General features: G+C 40.1%; 1 protein-coding gene across 4 annotated transcripts in view; it reads left to right on the forward strand.

Annotated features, from left to right (window-relative positions):
- LOC129775564 (protein cappuccino) overlaps positions 1–16821 on the forward strand; it is a 64417-nt gene extending 47596 nt beyond the window's left edge. For 2 of the 4 annotated variants that reach the window (XM_055780440.1, XM_055780438.1), the window contains exons 7-9: positions 6117–7049; positions 16059–16356; positions 16416–16821. In XM_055780440.1, coding sequence (XP_055636415.1) covers positions 6117–7049; positions 16059–16356; positions 16416–16536 — 1352 coding nt within the window. In that variant the 3' untranslated portion in view covers positions 16537–16821. The remainder of the gene's footprint in view (positions 1–6116; positions 7050–16058; positions 16357–16415) is intronic. The other 2 variants (XM_055780439.1, XM_055780441.1) reach the window with 1 other exon arrangement.
- The last annotated feature ends 424 nt before the right edge of the window (positions 16822–17245 follow it).

The following is a 17245-nucleotide window of genomic DNA, read 5'->3' on the forward strand; positions in this document are numbered from 1 at the left end:
TACGTTGCAGTTCGTTCAAGATGGCATGGTTCTTCGAACGCATTTTCTCATGGACTTGGTTTTAAAAGGGTGTGCGAGCTGCCTGAATTCGAGATGATTTGGTATCAAGGAATTATCAAGCCATTTCATAATTCATAATTAATGTGAATGGAGGACCAGACGAGAACCCTTGTTATGAAAATATCATAGATATTTTCGATTTATCATTTTAATCAATTGAATCTTGAGGCAATATTCGTTGCTACAAACGCTCCAGGACGCAGTGCTTTCAACCGAGTTTAACGTCGGATTGGTCCTCTTTCCCGGGAGTTAGTAGGTTCAGTAGGATCATGACGTGATCATTATCTCACTTGGATGAAAACTCAAAACAAGGAATCCGGAACAGGAACATTTTGCGTATGCAGCGGAATCGTTAGCTGACGTGTGGAATAACCTAGCGATCGATGGTTATCCCGTCAAAGCAGAATATATAGAGTCCGAAAACTCTCAAATTTATGAAGCAGAATTAGTATGATATCAAGCCGAGTGGTATGCTCGTCACGTAAGGACATCCCAGTACTTTTTGATAGTAGTGAAGTGTAACGACAGAAACTGCTGCATTGAAGCAAGAAGTTTTTACTTTTGTGTAAATCAACATCAATTTATACTAGGCCATGTTTCTCTTAGCTGAACATCAGATGGTTTGAAAGCACCAATCCCAACTGATGTAAGCATAAATTTTCCGTCTATGTTTGTTCGAAATTCTATGAACTTGTCGAAAGTGCTTTAAAAGTCACCATTTGCAGGAACTTCCGTATTAACATTTGATTCCGACCTGGACAGATATCTCATAATATTTTATATTTTTTTAAATAATGAAAATGTCATCGTAAAAAATCTAACTTTTTTAACTTTTTTTAGAGCCCTCCAATTGGCTTCTATCATTGATATTTCCTAAGTTTTGAGCTCCGATTTGATGCATGATGTAGATATTCCACAAAATGGCTCAGGCCCGACGAATTTAGTTGAAGATCCATATCTTGCTAAGAGATCGATTTTTTCATTACATTCTATACCGCAGTGACCAGGCACCCAGTATAGGTTAACTTCGTTAGCCTATACTGGGTACCTGGCCACTGTTAGATTATGTTATAATAGCTTGTATTTCTGCTTGAAAAACTGTAGGCCACTGTCCCATTGAAATTGACATGACATGTCAATTCCTGGTCCAGTAATACCAGCTCCCGTAGATTTACCGATTTTAGATCCATCGGTATAAAACACGAGTGATCCTGGACGAGTTTTGGGACCACCTTCTTTCCATTCGTTGCGATTGAATTCAATCACTTTGAAGGGAACACTGAAGTTAGTCTTTGTATCCATCCAGTCTTCATTCATGCTTACTATAGTGTTCAGTTGAAAATCTTTCAGGATTTGTAAATGCCCTGTGAGATCTCCTTCTAGAAAAAATTTTATACGTTTCAGCCTATAAGCACCTTTTTCCGCTTCAAGTTGCACATATTGGTGCAAGGGTAGAAGGTTTAAAAGAGCATCTAGGGCTTTGGAAGGTGCGCTAGGCATTGCTCCAGTTATTGAGAAGAATGCCAGACGTTCGTTATTCCGTTATTCGGTTCGTTTTGAAAGCTCCAATTGTACACCTCCCAATCTAAGAGGTGGAATCTTATACTTTCTTTTTCTGGTAAATGGAATTATGACTGTTTTTGAAGGATTAACACTAAGTCCTTCCAATTTGCACCATTTGAGTGTGTAGTTAAGGGCTGTTTGCATTCTGTTGGAAATAGTATACTCACATTTACCCCTCACTAAGATGATTATGTCATCAGTAAAACCAATGACTTCGTATCCTAATTTAGCTAGGTTATTAAGAAGATCGTCGACAACTAGGAGACAGAACTCCTCTTAGAGGGCAACCTCTAGTTGGTTTGGTTGTTAGAGTAGATCCTCCTAATTTAGCTGTTATTAGTCGGTTGGTTAGCATGGCATGTATCCAGTTGGAGATGCACATGTCAAAACTATATTTTTTCATAGCTTTATTTATAGAGTTGTAGGATGCATTGTCAAATGCTCCCTCATTATCAAGAAAAGCTGTAAGCGAGATTTCTTTAGCATCAAAAGACTTCTCTATTTTTGAAATTAACGTGCGAAGCGCTGTTTCAATTGATTTATTTGCTTGGTAGGCAAATTGAAATTTGTTCAATGGTCTCCTGTTCAAATATGATGATTTGATATGGAGATCAATGACCTTTTCCATCATTTTTAAGATGACAGATGTTAGACTAATTGGTCAATACGCTTTGGGAGTCGTCCTGTCACGTTTGCCAGCCTTGGGAATAAATATAACCCGGACTTCTCGCCATTTACTAGGAATGTATCTTAGTACCATACTAGCTCTAAACATCTCCGTTAGAAGAGGGACAGTGATATCCTTGCTTTTTTGTAACAGCACCGGTAAAAGATTTAAAGGAGATTTAAAGGGCTTCAAGGAATCCACTGCCCATTCAACCCTTGACTTCGTGAAGACCTCCCTAGCCAATTTATTAGCTCTATTTTCGTCTCTGATTAGACAAGATTGAGCTGTGTTGAAGACCTGTGCGTGTCCAGAAATCAGTTAGATTGAGCCTGGGAAGTGTGTTTCTATCACGATACTAAGTGTTTCCTGGGAATCGGTTGTATATTGACCATTTCCTGTTTTCAGACTACCAAGTCCGTTGATATGATCCTTAGAAAGGGCTTTATGAAGTCTTGCTACAACAGGTAAACTTTCTGCCTGTTCACAGGTGAACTTCCAATCCCTTCTCTCAGATTTACGGATTTCTTTGTTATATTCTGTTAGACAGGTTTTGTAATCTGTCCAATCAGAGGTAATTTTTGCTTTGTTGAAAAGTTTTCTAGACAATTTTCCAAGCGTTTCAAGTTTTTTGTTCCACCAAGATGCAAGATACTTGATGTTTTTTGCTTCAGTGGACAGTTTTCTTCGAAGGTGGATTTAATATTGGTTTCAAATTCTGATGAAACTATTTCAAGCTGTTCAGTGGAAGAAATACTTTTCACTGATATTAAAATTTTCTCCTGAAATTTGGAATGATAACTATCCCAATTTGTTTTTCTCGAATCTCTGAATTGTTCGATCAAAAGATCACCAGAATTTTAATTGAACATTATATGTTTATGATCAGATAGAGATTCTTCATTTGACACATGCCAATTTTTTATCTTATCCGATAGTTTAGAACTGCAGAGTGTTAGATCAAGAACTTCTTGTCTAATAGAGTTGACAAATGTTGGGTCGTTTCCTTGGTTACAAATGTTAATACAGGGTTTTCCAAATTTAAATTCCGAAAGTAAATTGAAATAAAACACACTTAGAATTCTAATTTCGATGAAACTTTTATTTCAAATAAAGTTTGGTTATGCCATTATGTGTGAAATACAACATCATTCAAATGTCCACCTAGGGCTTCCTCGCACACCTTGATCCGGAACAGGTAATTTTCGATGACTTTTCGGCACATATGGGGCGGTATCTCGGTCATAACCTCACGAATGTTGTCTTTCAAATGTTCAAGAGTTTGCGGAGAGTTGGCATAGACACGGTCTTTCGCATAACCCCACAAAAAAGTCTAGCGGGTTCAAACCGCATGATCTGGACGGCCAATTGGCATCACCAAAACGCGAAATTATCCAAAGTCCAAATGCAAAATTCGCCACAATGATGTGTTTGACAAGCCCAATTGATGAGCACGCCGTGGAATCGAAACATTCGGGTCATCCTCCACACTGGCAGCAACAGCAGCAATATTTTCGGCCGAACACACATTTCGATGATGCACAGGTTTCACAATATCCGCTACGGATCCAGTTTGTTTGAATTTACGCACTACATCAGCGATTGTGTGCTCTGTAGGCCGTCCATGACGACCAAAATCCGTCCGTAATGCTCGAAAAACATTTGCCGGTTTTTCATCATTTTTATAGTATAATTTAACAAAATTAACACGTTGTGCGATGCTAAAACGATCCATATTGTAAAATGGCAGACATTCAACTAACGATATGACGCTTTGGTTGACAGCTATGTCAAACGGTTGTCAGCGCAGGGCTGTATACTTTCGGAATCCCGAAATGGAAAACCCTGTATAATTTGACATTAAATATTCAAGCAAATATTCACCTCTGACATTGATGTCGCCACTGCCCCAGACCGTATGGTGACCATTGACGTCACATCCTATGATGAATTGTTTGTTATTTAATTTACAGTGTTGTATCAGCGTAGCAACTTCAAATGGAGGAACTTCAACGTTGTCTCCTGGGAAATAAGCCGAAGCGACGATGATAACGGTTTTCTCTCAGATCGTTGGAGCCTCCAATTGTATTGCCACGATGTCACGGTTGATAAATTCTGTAATCGGTACCTACCTAATGTTATCCCGTATAAGAATTGTTGCTCTTGGTGCAGTTTGTGTGCTGTCGTAGAGATTTTTGTGTAGAGATTCCTCGAAACCTAGAATTATAGAACGAAGGCTCTTGAATAAGAGCCACATCCAAAGTTTCGTGAATGAACTTTCTGCTTAGGATGCTGCTTGCTCCCTTGGCGTGATGAAGGTTCACCTGAATAAACTTTATTCTGTCCAGCATTTTGTTCGTCTCCATTATGCAGAGAGAGGCTGCCGGAACCCGAAAAGCTTGTTAGGATTGTTCATGTGAGTCCCACGAGTTGCGCGGTAAAGAAGGTCAGCTACATCAGTGACCCGCCTAATGCAGTAAGGGCGGAAAATACTGTGGAGGGCGCCCCGGTGCCTCACAGGCTCCGTTATAGACAGGGTATTTGATGAAACCCCCCCTACCATTCAACCCTCAGCACGGGTCGCGTAACACCTTGGCTTAGGGGTTTATCCATTACTTTTTTTCTATAATAACCATGGATAACAGCTATTACAACCATCCTCCTTTTTTTAGGCTTCGGACCCACTGCCCTGGCGTTCAATAGTTTCTTTTCGGACATGTTACTACAGAGATCCGTCGTTCGCAGGCGGAGTTTAGTTTGGATATTCCGATGATATGTACTAAAACTCCCAAACGTGATAGAAACTCAATATAATTAATACCCAATTCAAAATAGTTATCTAGTCGAAGTATTTCTGAAAGCCTGTATTGAATTTTTAAGTTTCTCAAATCGACGAGGAAACTATTTTCTGTTTTATTCTAATACACTGGATTTATATGAAACTCGAAGATAACACGTGAATTTTCAGTCATGATATCTGCTGACTGACGTAAATCTTGCTCGCACAGTAAAGTAGAAATAATTTAAGAAAAAGGATTTTTTTTTATTTTCTAAAGCCACTTCATTATTTCATGTCTTCTCGAGACAATCTACAATTCGTCAAAGTGGCTTTCGTCATAAGTTGGTGCCGGCTTTTTGTTCAATTTTGAGGTAGATAATACGGGGCAATATCACTCCTGGATATAGGTTATAAGTTTGACTACACCCATTAGATCCCTCAGTAAGTACCGGTAATAATAAAATAAATATCGAATGATTTTGTCGTAAATACCTTCTCCCGATTTTAGCATTAGCATTATAATTCCAAAAGACCACAAACTGCACTATGTGCATTAGTTTTTCAAGATAGGATATCATAAATTGTACACTTTCATTTTATTTCTTATCACTACTGAATTGTCCCTTCCTACAATCCTACTTCTGAAGCCGTTTGACACATTCTTAGCACTAAGTAGTGTAGTATTTCTTTTTTTTCAAAATCTATAAATCTTTCTAGAGCTAGTTTATATTGAGTGAGAAGATCACTAACAATTATTATAGTCGGGTAAATTTTATTATTAATTATTTGGAACCAAACATTCCTAAAATATTGATGCTCTTATTAAACTTCCCTCTGCGTGGTGTATGGTAGAACAGGCTAAACTGACGAAGAAACTGTAACAACAGTTTCTGTCTTGTGTACATAATGTTTTAACATTGAAGCAAACAACAGACAGCGAAACTGCTCTTTGCGCGTTTTTCACCTTCAACTGTACAGCCTTAATCACCCTCATTGTTACTATAAATAAAAACCAACATTGTTAACAAACTGAGAATGAACCCTTTCCAGCGCTTCGTAAGACTGCCGTAAACCCTCCAAAACCAATGAAGCCACTCTACTGGACGCGGATAGTGGCACCGAAGATAAGCCCAGTAACAGAAACGGATTCCGCTGGCGAACAGCCAGAAGAACTGAAACCTGCACTCTGGCAAGAGTTGGAAGAAATGAGCCTAGACAACATCGAAGAATTCACTGAGCTGTTTTCGCGTCAGGTCGTAGTTCCCAAAGTCAAAGAAAAAATCGAAAAACCTGAGAAAACAATCAAAGTGTTGGACAGCAAGAGATCCCAAAATGTTGGTATATTCGCCAAGAGTCTGCATGTTGATTTCTACGAAATCGAATCGGCTATCTACCATTGTGATACATCTGTCGTGAGCCTGGAAGCGCTCCAAAAAATTCAGGAAATCAAAGCAACCGACGAAGAACTTTCGCAGATTAGGGAATGTGCCGAGGGTAATATACCGTTGGATCCTCCAGAGCAATTCTTGCTACGTATCTCCAACATATCTTCATTTTCTGAACGAATATCCTGCATAGTATTCCAAGCGGAATTCGACGAACATTACATTTCGGTTACCAGAAAACTTGAAACAGTGAAACACACGTGTGAGTTTCTGATCGAAAGTGAGCAACTCAAGCATCTCTTCTCGATCATCCTAACCCTCGGAAACTACATGAATGGAGGCAATCGAACTCGAGGGCAAGCGGATGGTTTTGGATTGGAAATTCTTGGTAAACTGAAGGACGTTAAATCAAAAGATAATAATATCACTCTCCTGCACTTCATCATTAAAACCTACATCAGCCAATGTCGGAAAAATGGCACAATGTTGCATGAAATTGAAATTCCAGTCCCAGATCCAGGAGATTTGGATCGAGCTGTGCTTGTCGATTTCGACGATTGCAAGACGCAACTGAATATGCTCAAATCTAAAACGGATGGTGAGATTTCTTCTTGTATTTACACATCAACATAGACGGATTTCGCACCAACTCGACAACTCTCAGAACTCAATGAAACTTTCTGGGCGTAAAGACCTTACCCAATTAAGCAACTTAGCATACTTAGTTTTCCGAAAATTATGGAAAGGGCCAAATATTTTTGACCATTTTTTTATAATTTCGTTTTACTCGAAAAAGTCCTACAAAAAAGTGATCTATGGAAGAGTTTAGGAAAATTATTGAATTTTCAGTAAAACATACTTTTTGAAATCCTACACTGAAAAAAATCGATTTTAAAAACTAAAAGTCGATTTTCTTAAAATGGTCATCTCAGATTTCGATGAATTGGTAGACAAATGGTAGATAAATAAAGGGCGAACACGAAATTATTGCGACACCGAAAATGTCATGCCAATTTTCTTATAATGTTTAGAATCAAACCAAAATTTTAGGGTAGTTTTATACATATATTTACTTCAAAAATCAAAAGAAAAGTTAATCGATGGAGCCTTGAGTGTAAAATTGAACGCATTTTCGCTTGATGCCCTCCGTCAAAGTCAGTGTGTCATCCGGTACCAGTGTCATCCGGTACCAGTTTCTCAGGTTTTTTTTCCATTTTCTTAACATGTCCTTCTCGTCTTTGACTGTCTTCTTGCCCTTCCGAAGTTCCCGCTTCATTATTGCCCAGTACTGCTCCACCGGGCGCCGCTCCGGACAGTTTGGCGGGTTCATGTCCTTTGGAACAAAATAGACAGAATTGGCCTCATACCACTGCAGGACACTTTTAGAATAGTGGCCTGATGCCAAATCTCGACATTTTCTTCTTCTTAAATTTGTCGTCCACATCGAACTTGCTCTTGCCGGTGAAAAACTCCAACCCCGGAATTTGCTTAAAATCGGCTTTCATTAGGCTGTCAAAAAAGTCCTGCGGTATTTCCGCGAGGTGTCGTTGTAAGCGCGTAGTTCTAGTTGTATTCATTGCGCTATAATATAGTCCTTGAAAATGTTTTGTTTGGTTAAGCGTTCGTGAGTTATAGTGTCGCAAATATGGAGCAGAATAAAGAGAAAATCCGACATATTTTACAGTACTACTATGACAAAGGCAAAAATGCATCTCAAGCTGCCAATAAAATTTGTGCAGTTTATGGACCCGATACTGTTTCCATTTCCACCGCACAACGATGGTTTCAACTTTTTCGTTCTGGTGTAGAGGTCGTCGAAGATGCGCCACGCTCCGGAAGGCCTATCGTCGAAAATTGCGACAAAATCGCTGAATTAGCCTAGAAAGACCGGCATAGTAGCAGCCGTAGCATCGGCCAAGAGCTGGAGATAAGTCATCAAACCGTTATTAACCATTTGAAGAAGCTTGGATTCACAAAGAAGCTCGATGTATGGTTGCCACACACGTTGACGCAAAAAAACATCTTTGACCGTATCGACGCATGTGAATCGCTGCTGAATCGCAACAAAATCGACCCGTTTCTGAAGCGGATGGTGACTGGCGATGAAAAGTGGGTCACTTACGACAACGTGAAGCGCAAACGGTCGTGGTCGAAGCCCGCTGAAGCGGCTCAGACGGTGGCCAAGCCCTCATTAACGGCCAGGAAGGTTCTGCTGTGTGTTTGGTGGGATTGTCAAGGAATAATCTATTATGAGCTGCTTCCCTATGGCCAAACGCTCAATTCGGACCTGTACTGCCAACAACTGGACCGCTTGAAGGTAGCACTCATGAAGAAGAGGTCATCTTTGATAAACAGAGGCCGCATTGTCTTCCATCAGGACAACGCCAGGCCAGCTCCGGGAGCTCGGATGGGAGGTTCTTTTGCATCCGCCGTATAGTCCAGACCTTGCACCAAGTGACTACTACCTGTTTTTGTCAATGGCGAACGAGCTAGGTAGTCAGAAGTTAGCCACAAAAGAGGCCTGTGAAAATTGGCTATCCGAGTTTTTTGCCAATTAGGAAGCAAGCTTCTATAACAGGGGTATTATGAAGTTGGCATCTCGTTGGGAACAAGTCATCGAACAAAACGGCTCATATTTGACTTAAAACAGATGATTGTAACTAATTTTATGAACAAATGAAAATTCAAAAAAAATACCGCAGGACTTTTTTGACAGCCTAATATATAGTCGTCCATCACACAGCAGCCATATTTTGTCAGCATCTTCTCGTAGAGCTTCCGTGCCCGAGTTTTAACCGTCGATTGTTGCCGCTCATCGCGGTTTGGGAAGTTTTGTACCTTGTATGTATGTAGTCCAGCTCTCTTATTGCATTCTGGACGTAGCTCTGCGACATTCCGATCTTTTTAGCCAAATCACGGCTTGAGACGTTGGGATTTGCTTTAATCATCCGCTTCACCTTTCCCTCCATCGTTTTGTTCTCCGGTCCCGGTTTTCTTCCAGCTCCTTTGCCGTGGTCCAACGTCAACCGCTCCTGGAACCGCTTCAACACTCTGGAGACGGTTGAATGGTGAATGTTCAACATTTTTCCCAACTGCCGGTGCGACAGGTCAGGAAATTCCAGGTGTTTGGAAAGAATTTGTTCTCTCGACTCGCGTTGGTTCACCTCCATTTTCGTTGAATCGAAAAATACGACTTCGAGTTTGACAGCATGTAGACAATACACATCAATGAGAAGGTGTGCAAAATTTGGTTGATTTTTACCCAATGGTAAAAAAGTTATGCCCTGTTGAATGTGTCGCAATAATTTCGTGTTCACCCTTTATGTGCCCTACAACTCTTTCATACATTGCAACTTGTGCATATTTAAGACAAAAAAAAATTTTCTAACAGAAGCTTTTTCAATATTTTATTGAAATTAAGTTTATTTATTTTTTCAGTGCAGAAAGCCAACCCAAAATAAAAATAATAATAATAATTGGTTAGTTAAGCCTGGTGCACGTGTCTCATAGTTCCCATTGCGACCTTCAGCCTCTGCCCAGGAACTCCGATCCCTACCTTCACGAGGTACTAGCTGAGATGCGAGCAACCCTTGGAAAGATCGGATAACCAACCCCGGTGGGACCTTGGGTCGTATGCAAACAGGGAAGGGGGACTAGTGTAGCGTCTGTTCTCCATGTTAGGAGCGGCCCACAACAGCGTCTGTATTCCAGGTTAGGAACGGCTGAGATACCGTCCTTCAGGCAGGTTGAGGACTCTAAGAAGCAACCTGTGCCAACCCGTGTTTTCCCGGGAAAAGGAAAACTACCAATAATGCAATTGAGAAATCGGAGAATTATAGTAATGCGATCGCCTGAGGAGGGCCCCCGGACTGGAGCTGGTCCTGGAACGGGCGTACATGCGAGCGGCCAGCGGCTAGAGGAATTGGTGCAAGAGCGGACCCCTAGTCATCGGGCTCAGCCCGTAAACCGAACGCTAAACAGAACCCGCAGCACAAGAAATCACAATGGCAATGCTGCACCTGCAAATGATGCTGCGATTGGACGACGTCAGTCGCTCACATTGACAGGCCGCCAACGGCAACGAATCATGTGGACGAGAGAGATGAATGAATTCGTGATTCGTTGCTATTATGTCTGCACAAGATTGGAGACGGACATGTCCGGCAGACCAAGAATGCTGGAAATGTTCAACGAGCAGTTCCCACGATTTGCCGGCCAACTAGATCGGAATAAGCTCTACACACGGAGACGAGCGATTTTGTCACACAACATGCTGTCCCCGGCTGAAATAGAGGCCATCAAGTTGGAAGTGCAACGAGAACTGCGTAGAGAGAGTGGAAGATCGAGCGATATGTCGAGAAGGAGCTCTGCTAGGTTTAGTGCATCGTTCGCTAGTGAAAGGCGCGAATCTATTGCACCACCACCGGATCCAGTGGATGAGCCTAGAGGACAAGAGCCGGCAGAGGATCAACAACAAGGTCAACTAAAGAACGAATTGGCTTTCCACATGGATGCAGCAGTGACCCAGTTTTACGGAACGGACCCCTTAACCCGACACAAGATTCCGAAGTTGCAGTATTCCCACCGACTAACGAGTGCCGTCCAAGTACTCGACCAGGAAGTTCTACCTGTGTACCTGGAAGTGGTAGAGAATCTAGAGGAGCTGCAATTTATCGTTTATTGTGGAACTGTAGCTGTTGTACGGACGTTAGGAATGCGCACCTTTCACCAAGACGATAGACAGAACCGCGTACTCTCCAAAAAACCGAAACCTGCTTGGATGAGACGCCTGGAAGGTCGTATCTAAACGCTCCGAGTAAAAATCGGTCGACTAACGCAGTACAAGAGGGGAAGTCGATCGCGAAAGCTGATTCGTGGAGTTGCTGAAATTGTGAAGCCGGCAGAGCTCTCTGATCTTAATGAAAACCGCATCATTGAGATCCTCGACACCCATGTACAACGGTTGAGTGCTCTATCAAAAAGGTTAAGACGTTATACGGAATGTACGAAAAGGCATGCGGATAATCGTATGTTCAGTATGAACGAAAGGGAGTTCTACAGCCGCATCAAAAAGAAACGCAATAATTACGATGGTGGTCTTCCTGAGATTGACGAAGTTACCCAGTTTTGGTCAGGCTTATGGGAGAACCCTATTCAACACCGAAGTAACAGGATGTGGCTGGCAGAAGAAGAGGAATATGGAAACGGACTTGAAGCAATGCCTGCCGTTATGGTAACCGCCCATGATATCAACGAAGCCATTCGATATTCCAGGAATTGGGCTGCGCCAGGACCAGATTTCGTGCACAATTTCTGGTACAAAAAGTTTTCTTCAACTCATGGGCGAATGGCAGAGTGCTTCAATAAGGTATTAGAAAATCCCCAAACAACACCGGAGTTCGTGACCAGGGGAATTACTCATCTGATGCCAAAGGATCAAGACACAGCGAATGCGGCGAAGTACAGGCCAATAACATGTCTAACGAGCCTGTACAAGCTACTTACGTCGGTGATTAATAAAAAGATACAAAACCATTGCGATGTTAACGAAATATTAACAGAAGAACAGAAAGGCTGTAAACAGAACACGCGGGGCTGCAAAGATCAAGTCGTTATCGATGCAGTCATCGTCGGACAAGCAAGCCGAAACAGAAGGAACCTGAGTATGGCGTACATTGACTATAAAAAAGCATACGACTCAGTACCGCATACGTACCTGATAAAGGTACTAAAAATGTACAAGATACATGATGGCGTCATCAGGTTTATGGAACACGCAATGGTAAATTGGAGCACCTCGCTTAGTATCACCGACGGAACAACTATGTTGAGATCCAGAACTCTCAATATTCGCAGGGGAATATTCCAAGGTGACACATTCAGTCCTTTGTGGTTTTGCCTTGCGATGAACCCCTTGAGCAGAGCACTCAACCGAAGCAGCCATGGCTACCATATCAACAGAACAACGACAATAAACCATACCTTCTATATGGACGACTTGAAACTGTTTGCGGAATCAACAGAAGCGCTACATAGTCTTCTACAGTGTGTTAGCGACTTTAGTTCCGATGTGCGGATGGAACTCGGAATCGAAAAGTGTAAGGCAGTACAGCTCCACCGTGGACGATTGGTGGAGACTGAAGGATTCCGCATTAACGAGAGTGGAGTGATTCAAGATTTGGTGGAAGGCGAATCCTATAAGTACCTGGGATTTCTGCAATTGAAAGGGATTTGTCACACAAAAATCAAGTAGAAACTCCAGGAACAATTCTTGATCAGAATCAACCAGGTTTTGAAAACAAACCTCTGCGGCGGCAAAAAAATCAAAGCCGTCAATACGTTTGCCGTTCCTTTACTCGCGTACAGTTTCGGGGTGCTGAAGTGGACGAAAACCGATTTAGAAACAATAGAAAGAGCAATGAGAGTGACGTTCACAAAGCACCGTATGCACCATCCAAAGTCGTCCATAGAAAGATTCACCTTGCCACGTGTTGAAGGAGGAAGAGGTGTGACATTAGAGCGCTTTGCAGTTCCCAGATCCAGCAGTTGCGGAGTTACTTCGTGGAAAGTCAGACCCGTCACGATATCTATCGCGCTGTCTGTGAAGCGGACCGTGGATTCAGTGCCCTGCATCTGGCGCAGGAGCAGTACGAACTTAGCTGCAATTTGCAGACCATAGAAGAAAAAATAACATCATGGAAGCAAAAGGAACTTCATGGGACACACCCCCATCGTTTAGAGCAAGCGCATATCGACAAAGTATTATCGAGATCGTGGCTAGTGCGAGGTGAACTCTTTTCTGAAACAGAAGGGTTTATGGTAGCCATCCAGGACCGGATAATAGCGACTAAAAACTACCGGAAGTACATCTTGCACGAAAACGTTGTTCACTGTTGCAGAAAGTGCAATAAAGTAGGAGAGACGATTGAACACGTCATAGCCGGCTGTGGAGCGCTAGCCGAATCAGCTTATCTCAATCGTCACAACTCGGTTGCCAAGATTGTTCATCAACAGCTAGCATCAAAACGCAACTTGGTAAATCAGTTGGTACCCTACTACAAGTATATTCCGGATCCGGTTTTGGAAAATAGCTGCTACAAGTTGTACTGGGATCGCGAGATTATTACGGATGTCCGAATACCAGCTAATCGCCCTGATATTGTGGTCTACGATAAAAATAAGAAAGAAGTGCTGATAATAGACATTGCAATACCGTTAGACCACAATCTACAATCTACGTTTGCTGCCAAGATAACCAAGTATCACGACTTGGCAGAAGAACTAAAACAAATGTGGCATTTGAAAGGCATCCGTATTATACCAGTAGTGATCTCTGCTACTGGTTTAGTTCCACACTCTCTCACGCAGTCATTGGAGGAGCTGCAAGTAACAGAGCAGCTTGCGGTTATGCAGAAAGCGGTGATTCTTGGAACGTGTAACATAGTGCGACGGTTCCTGAATCACCATAATTAGAACACGATGATTGTGCAGACACTATTACAAAGAGAAAAAAAAAGATACCACAGAGCCTAATCCCCCTTTGGCATTTAAGAAGCCCGGGGGGTAGGTGAATATTCCAGCTCAATGCTGAGAAGTGCCATAACTCATAATAATAATAATAAGATGTCTTTATTTCAAATCAAAGGTAATAAAACGTATGACATTTTTTTAAATTAAATTCATTTTTGTTCATCTGTGCTTATACAATTTTAACATATATTTTAAGAGATACAATCATCATATCTTTCCTATTTTTTTCTTTTTATCTAACATTTTGAAGATTTTGGGATCATCTACTGAATTTGAAAACTTTAAGCTGCGATTTTATTTTCATCAACAGGAATAAAGCAATCAAATTTTTGTATTCCCGATATTGTTTTCGCGTGATTGAATGGTTCCTCAAGCTAACATGCCTTTTTTGTATGCTGTTCTTTGGATACGTAACAGAAATTCAATTTCGTCATTTTGTTTAACTGCCCAATCATAAAGCTCTAGTGCTGTTTGGATTGTGTTTCCGTAATCTTGGGCAAGACTGGCCCTCTTTGCCATTCGTTTTAGAGTCCCTCCTATTGCATCAAAAGGTCCTTTCCCGTGGGAGGTGGCAATGAAATGCCATTCTGCTTCTAGTCCGTAAACTTTTTTGAAATTACACAGACTGGTGAATTTTTTTCTGTTTTTGTAGTGTGCTGCCGATGGAGCGGACATGAAAGCCATTTTAGTAAAATTGATTATTTTTCTGACAATTTCCATCAATTTTTCTATAAACAACTGCACAGCCGCAGTGTAGTGTGTTAAAACTTCTGAAATAACTATAAAGCTTACGTTTTCTAGTTTACTATCTTTTTCGTAGTATATTTCAAATGGGTGAATAGTTGCTTGCGAGTTATTCCAGTGATAACTCTGTGCCGCATTATGAATTATAAATGAATAATTCTCTCGAAAAATCACAAATTACTATTGCTTTTCTTGCATCAAAGATTTTTTTTAATTTCGCAAAAAAAACAGACTGCTGTTTGTAAATAAAGTCATGCTCTATCAATTCGTCTACTTTATCAACAAAATAAGGCACAAATTCATCGATTGATTTCAAAATTGATGAATTGATGATTTGGAAACACAACCCAAACAGCATAGAGCTTTATGATTGGGCAGTTAAACAAAATGACAAATGTATCACAAAGTTGAATTTCTGTTACGTATCCAAAGAACAGCATATAAAAAAGGCAAGTGAACTTGAGGAACTATTCAATCACGCGAAAACAATATCGGGAACACAAAAATTTGATTGCTTTATTCCTGTTGATGAAAATAAATCGCAGCTAAAAGGTTTCCAAATTCAGTAGATGATCCCAAAATATTCAGAACGTTAGATAAAAACCAAAAATATGAAAGATATGATGATTGTGTATAAGTTAACATGTACATCGTATAAAATCAGATGAATTAAAAATGAATTTAATGTCAAAAAAATTCATTAGTTATATTACATTTGGTTTGAAATAAAGACCTCTAAAACACTCATTCAACATTTTTATTATTATTATTTTTTATTTTGGGTTGGCTTTCTGCACTGAAAAAACTTAATTTCAAAAAAATATTGAAAAAGTTTTTTTTAGAAAATATTTTTTGTCTTATATATGCACAAGTTGCAATGTATGAAAAAGTTGTAGGGTACATTTTTATCGACCATTTATCTACCATTTCATCAAAATCTGAGATGACTATTTTGAGAAAATCGACTTTTAGTTTTTAAAATTGATTTTTCCAGTGTAGAAATTCCAAAAAAAAAAAGTTCAGTATTTTTCTCTGAAAATTCAATTATTTTCCTAAAGCTCTTCCATACATCACTTTTTTGTAGGACCATTTTCGATGAAAAAAAAAATTAAAAAAATGGTCAAAAATATTTGGCCCTTTTCACATCTTAGTCTAGATATTTTTTCGGAAAACTAAATATACCAAATTGCTTAAATAGGTAAAATTAAATAGGCCCAGAAAGTTTCATTAAGTTCTGAGAGGGTCATGCCCATAGATGAGTTGGTGCGAAATCCGTCCATACGTAAAACATGTAAATTGATATTCACATTCATTTTTAATTTCAATTCCACAGAATGTCGCCGAATAACGGAAAAAGTGATAGCGGAATCTGCGGAAAACAGTATTCTTACGTTTAAAGAAAAAATGGATGCCTTCATTGGGGTGGCAATAAAGCGAATAGAGAAACAATACCGCAAGCTGGACGAATGTAGGGAGATATTCATCAAAACGATGATTTTCTACAAATTTATTCCTAAATCGGGCGCCTTGGAGGAATGCAAGCCGGAATTGTTTTTCGAGCTGTGGACGCCTTTCTCCCATGATTTCAAAAATATATTCAAGAAAGAGATTCTGAATCTATCCAACGAACTGTAAATGTCTTGTGATCTTGGAAAAAAAAAACATAATTTATACGCTCTATTTATTACAGATTAAAGAAAACGAAACGGCCACCACCAAACGTGTCCAGCAACTCCAAGCAATCGTCGCAAGGAAAACTGAAGGCAGGTTCCTTGAAAGAGCGTTTGAAACGCCTCAGCAATAAATGTTAAAATGAGTAAAATGAAAAAGAAGCACAACTATTCAAGAAAATACCTTTTTCCGCTATGATTATATCTGTATTGATAAATAAAAACTGTGAAAAAATATTTATAGGAACTATATTTATAGTATTTATTGAAGATGTTTTTATGAATCGTATGAAAAATGATAGATTAGTTTGTAAGAAGTGAGAGAGACTATTTTGCTAAAATAAATCTTGGTGATTACATATCTGAACAGATTAAATGGAGTCAGAGTTATGAATGAGACATTGTTTCAAGGAATAAAATGATTCAAGCGAATGTTTTGTCTTCTGTCTCAAAATACTCGTATCCTACTAACCCCTACGACCCCAACTTTGTTTGGACTTGATGCAGCGTCCTGCTACAACGCTCGAAACGTGTTCGACTGGTACGACGCCGGAGCCTCGTCCTATGGTTATCACGAAGACAGCACTCCGTTAGTATCTCAAAGTTATTAGAAAGGAGTTAGAGCTGAAGAAATAGGCGAATGAACTGCAAAGTTTAAAGCCTCTTAAAAACAAAGAAGAAGAAGAAGAAGAAGAAGCTAAAGAATTGGATAGATGCTATTGTATATACATTTTAATTTTTCACACAGTGCGAATAGCTGAACTAACAGCTAAACTGATACCGAATTGCTTCAAAGTTCAAAATGATTCAAGCGAAAGTTCTATCGCCTTATGTCTTTCAATATCTATAT

The sequence above is a fragment of the Toxorhynchites rutilus genome, chromosome 3 (assembly GCF_029784135.1).
Source record: "Toxorhynchites rutilus septentrionalis strain SRP chromosome 3, ASM2978413v1, whole genome shotgun sequence".
Classification (NCBI taxonomy): Eukaryota; Metazoa; Arthropoda; class Insecta; order Diptera; family Culicidae; genus Toxorhynchites; species Toxorhynchites rutilus.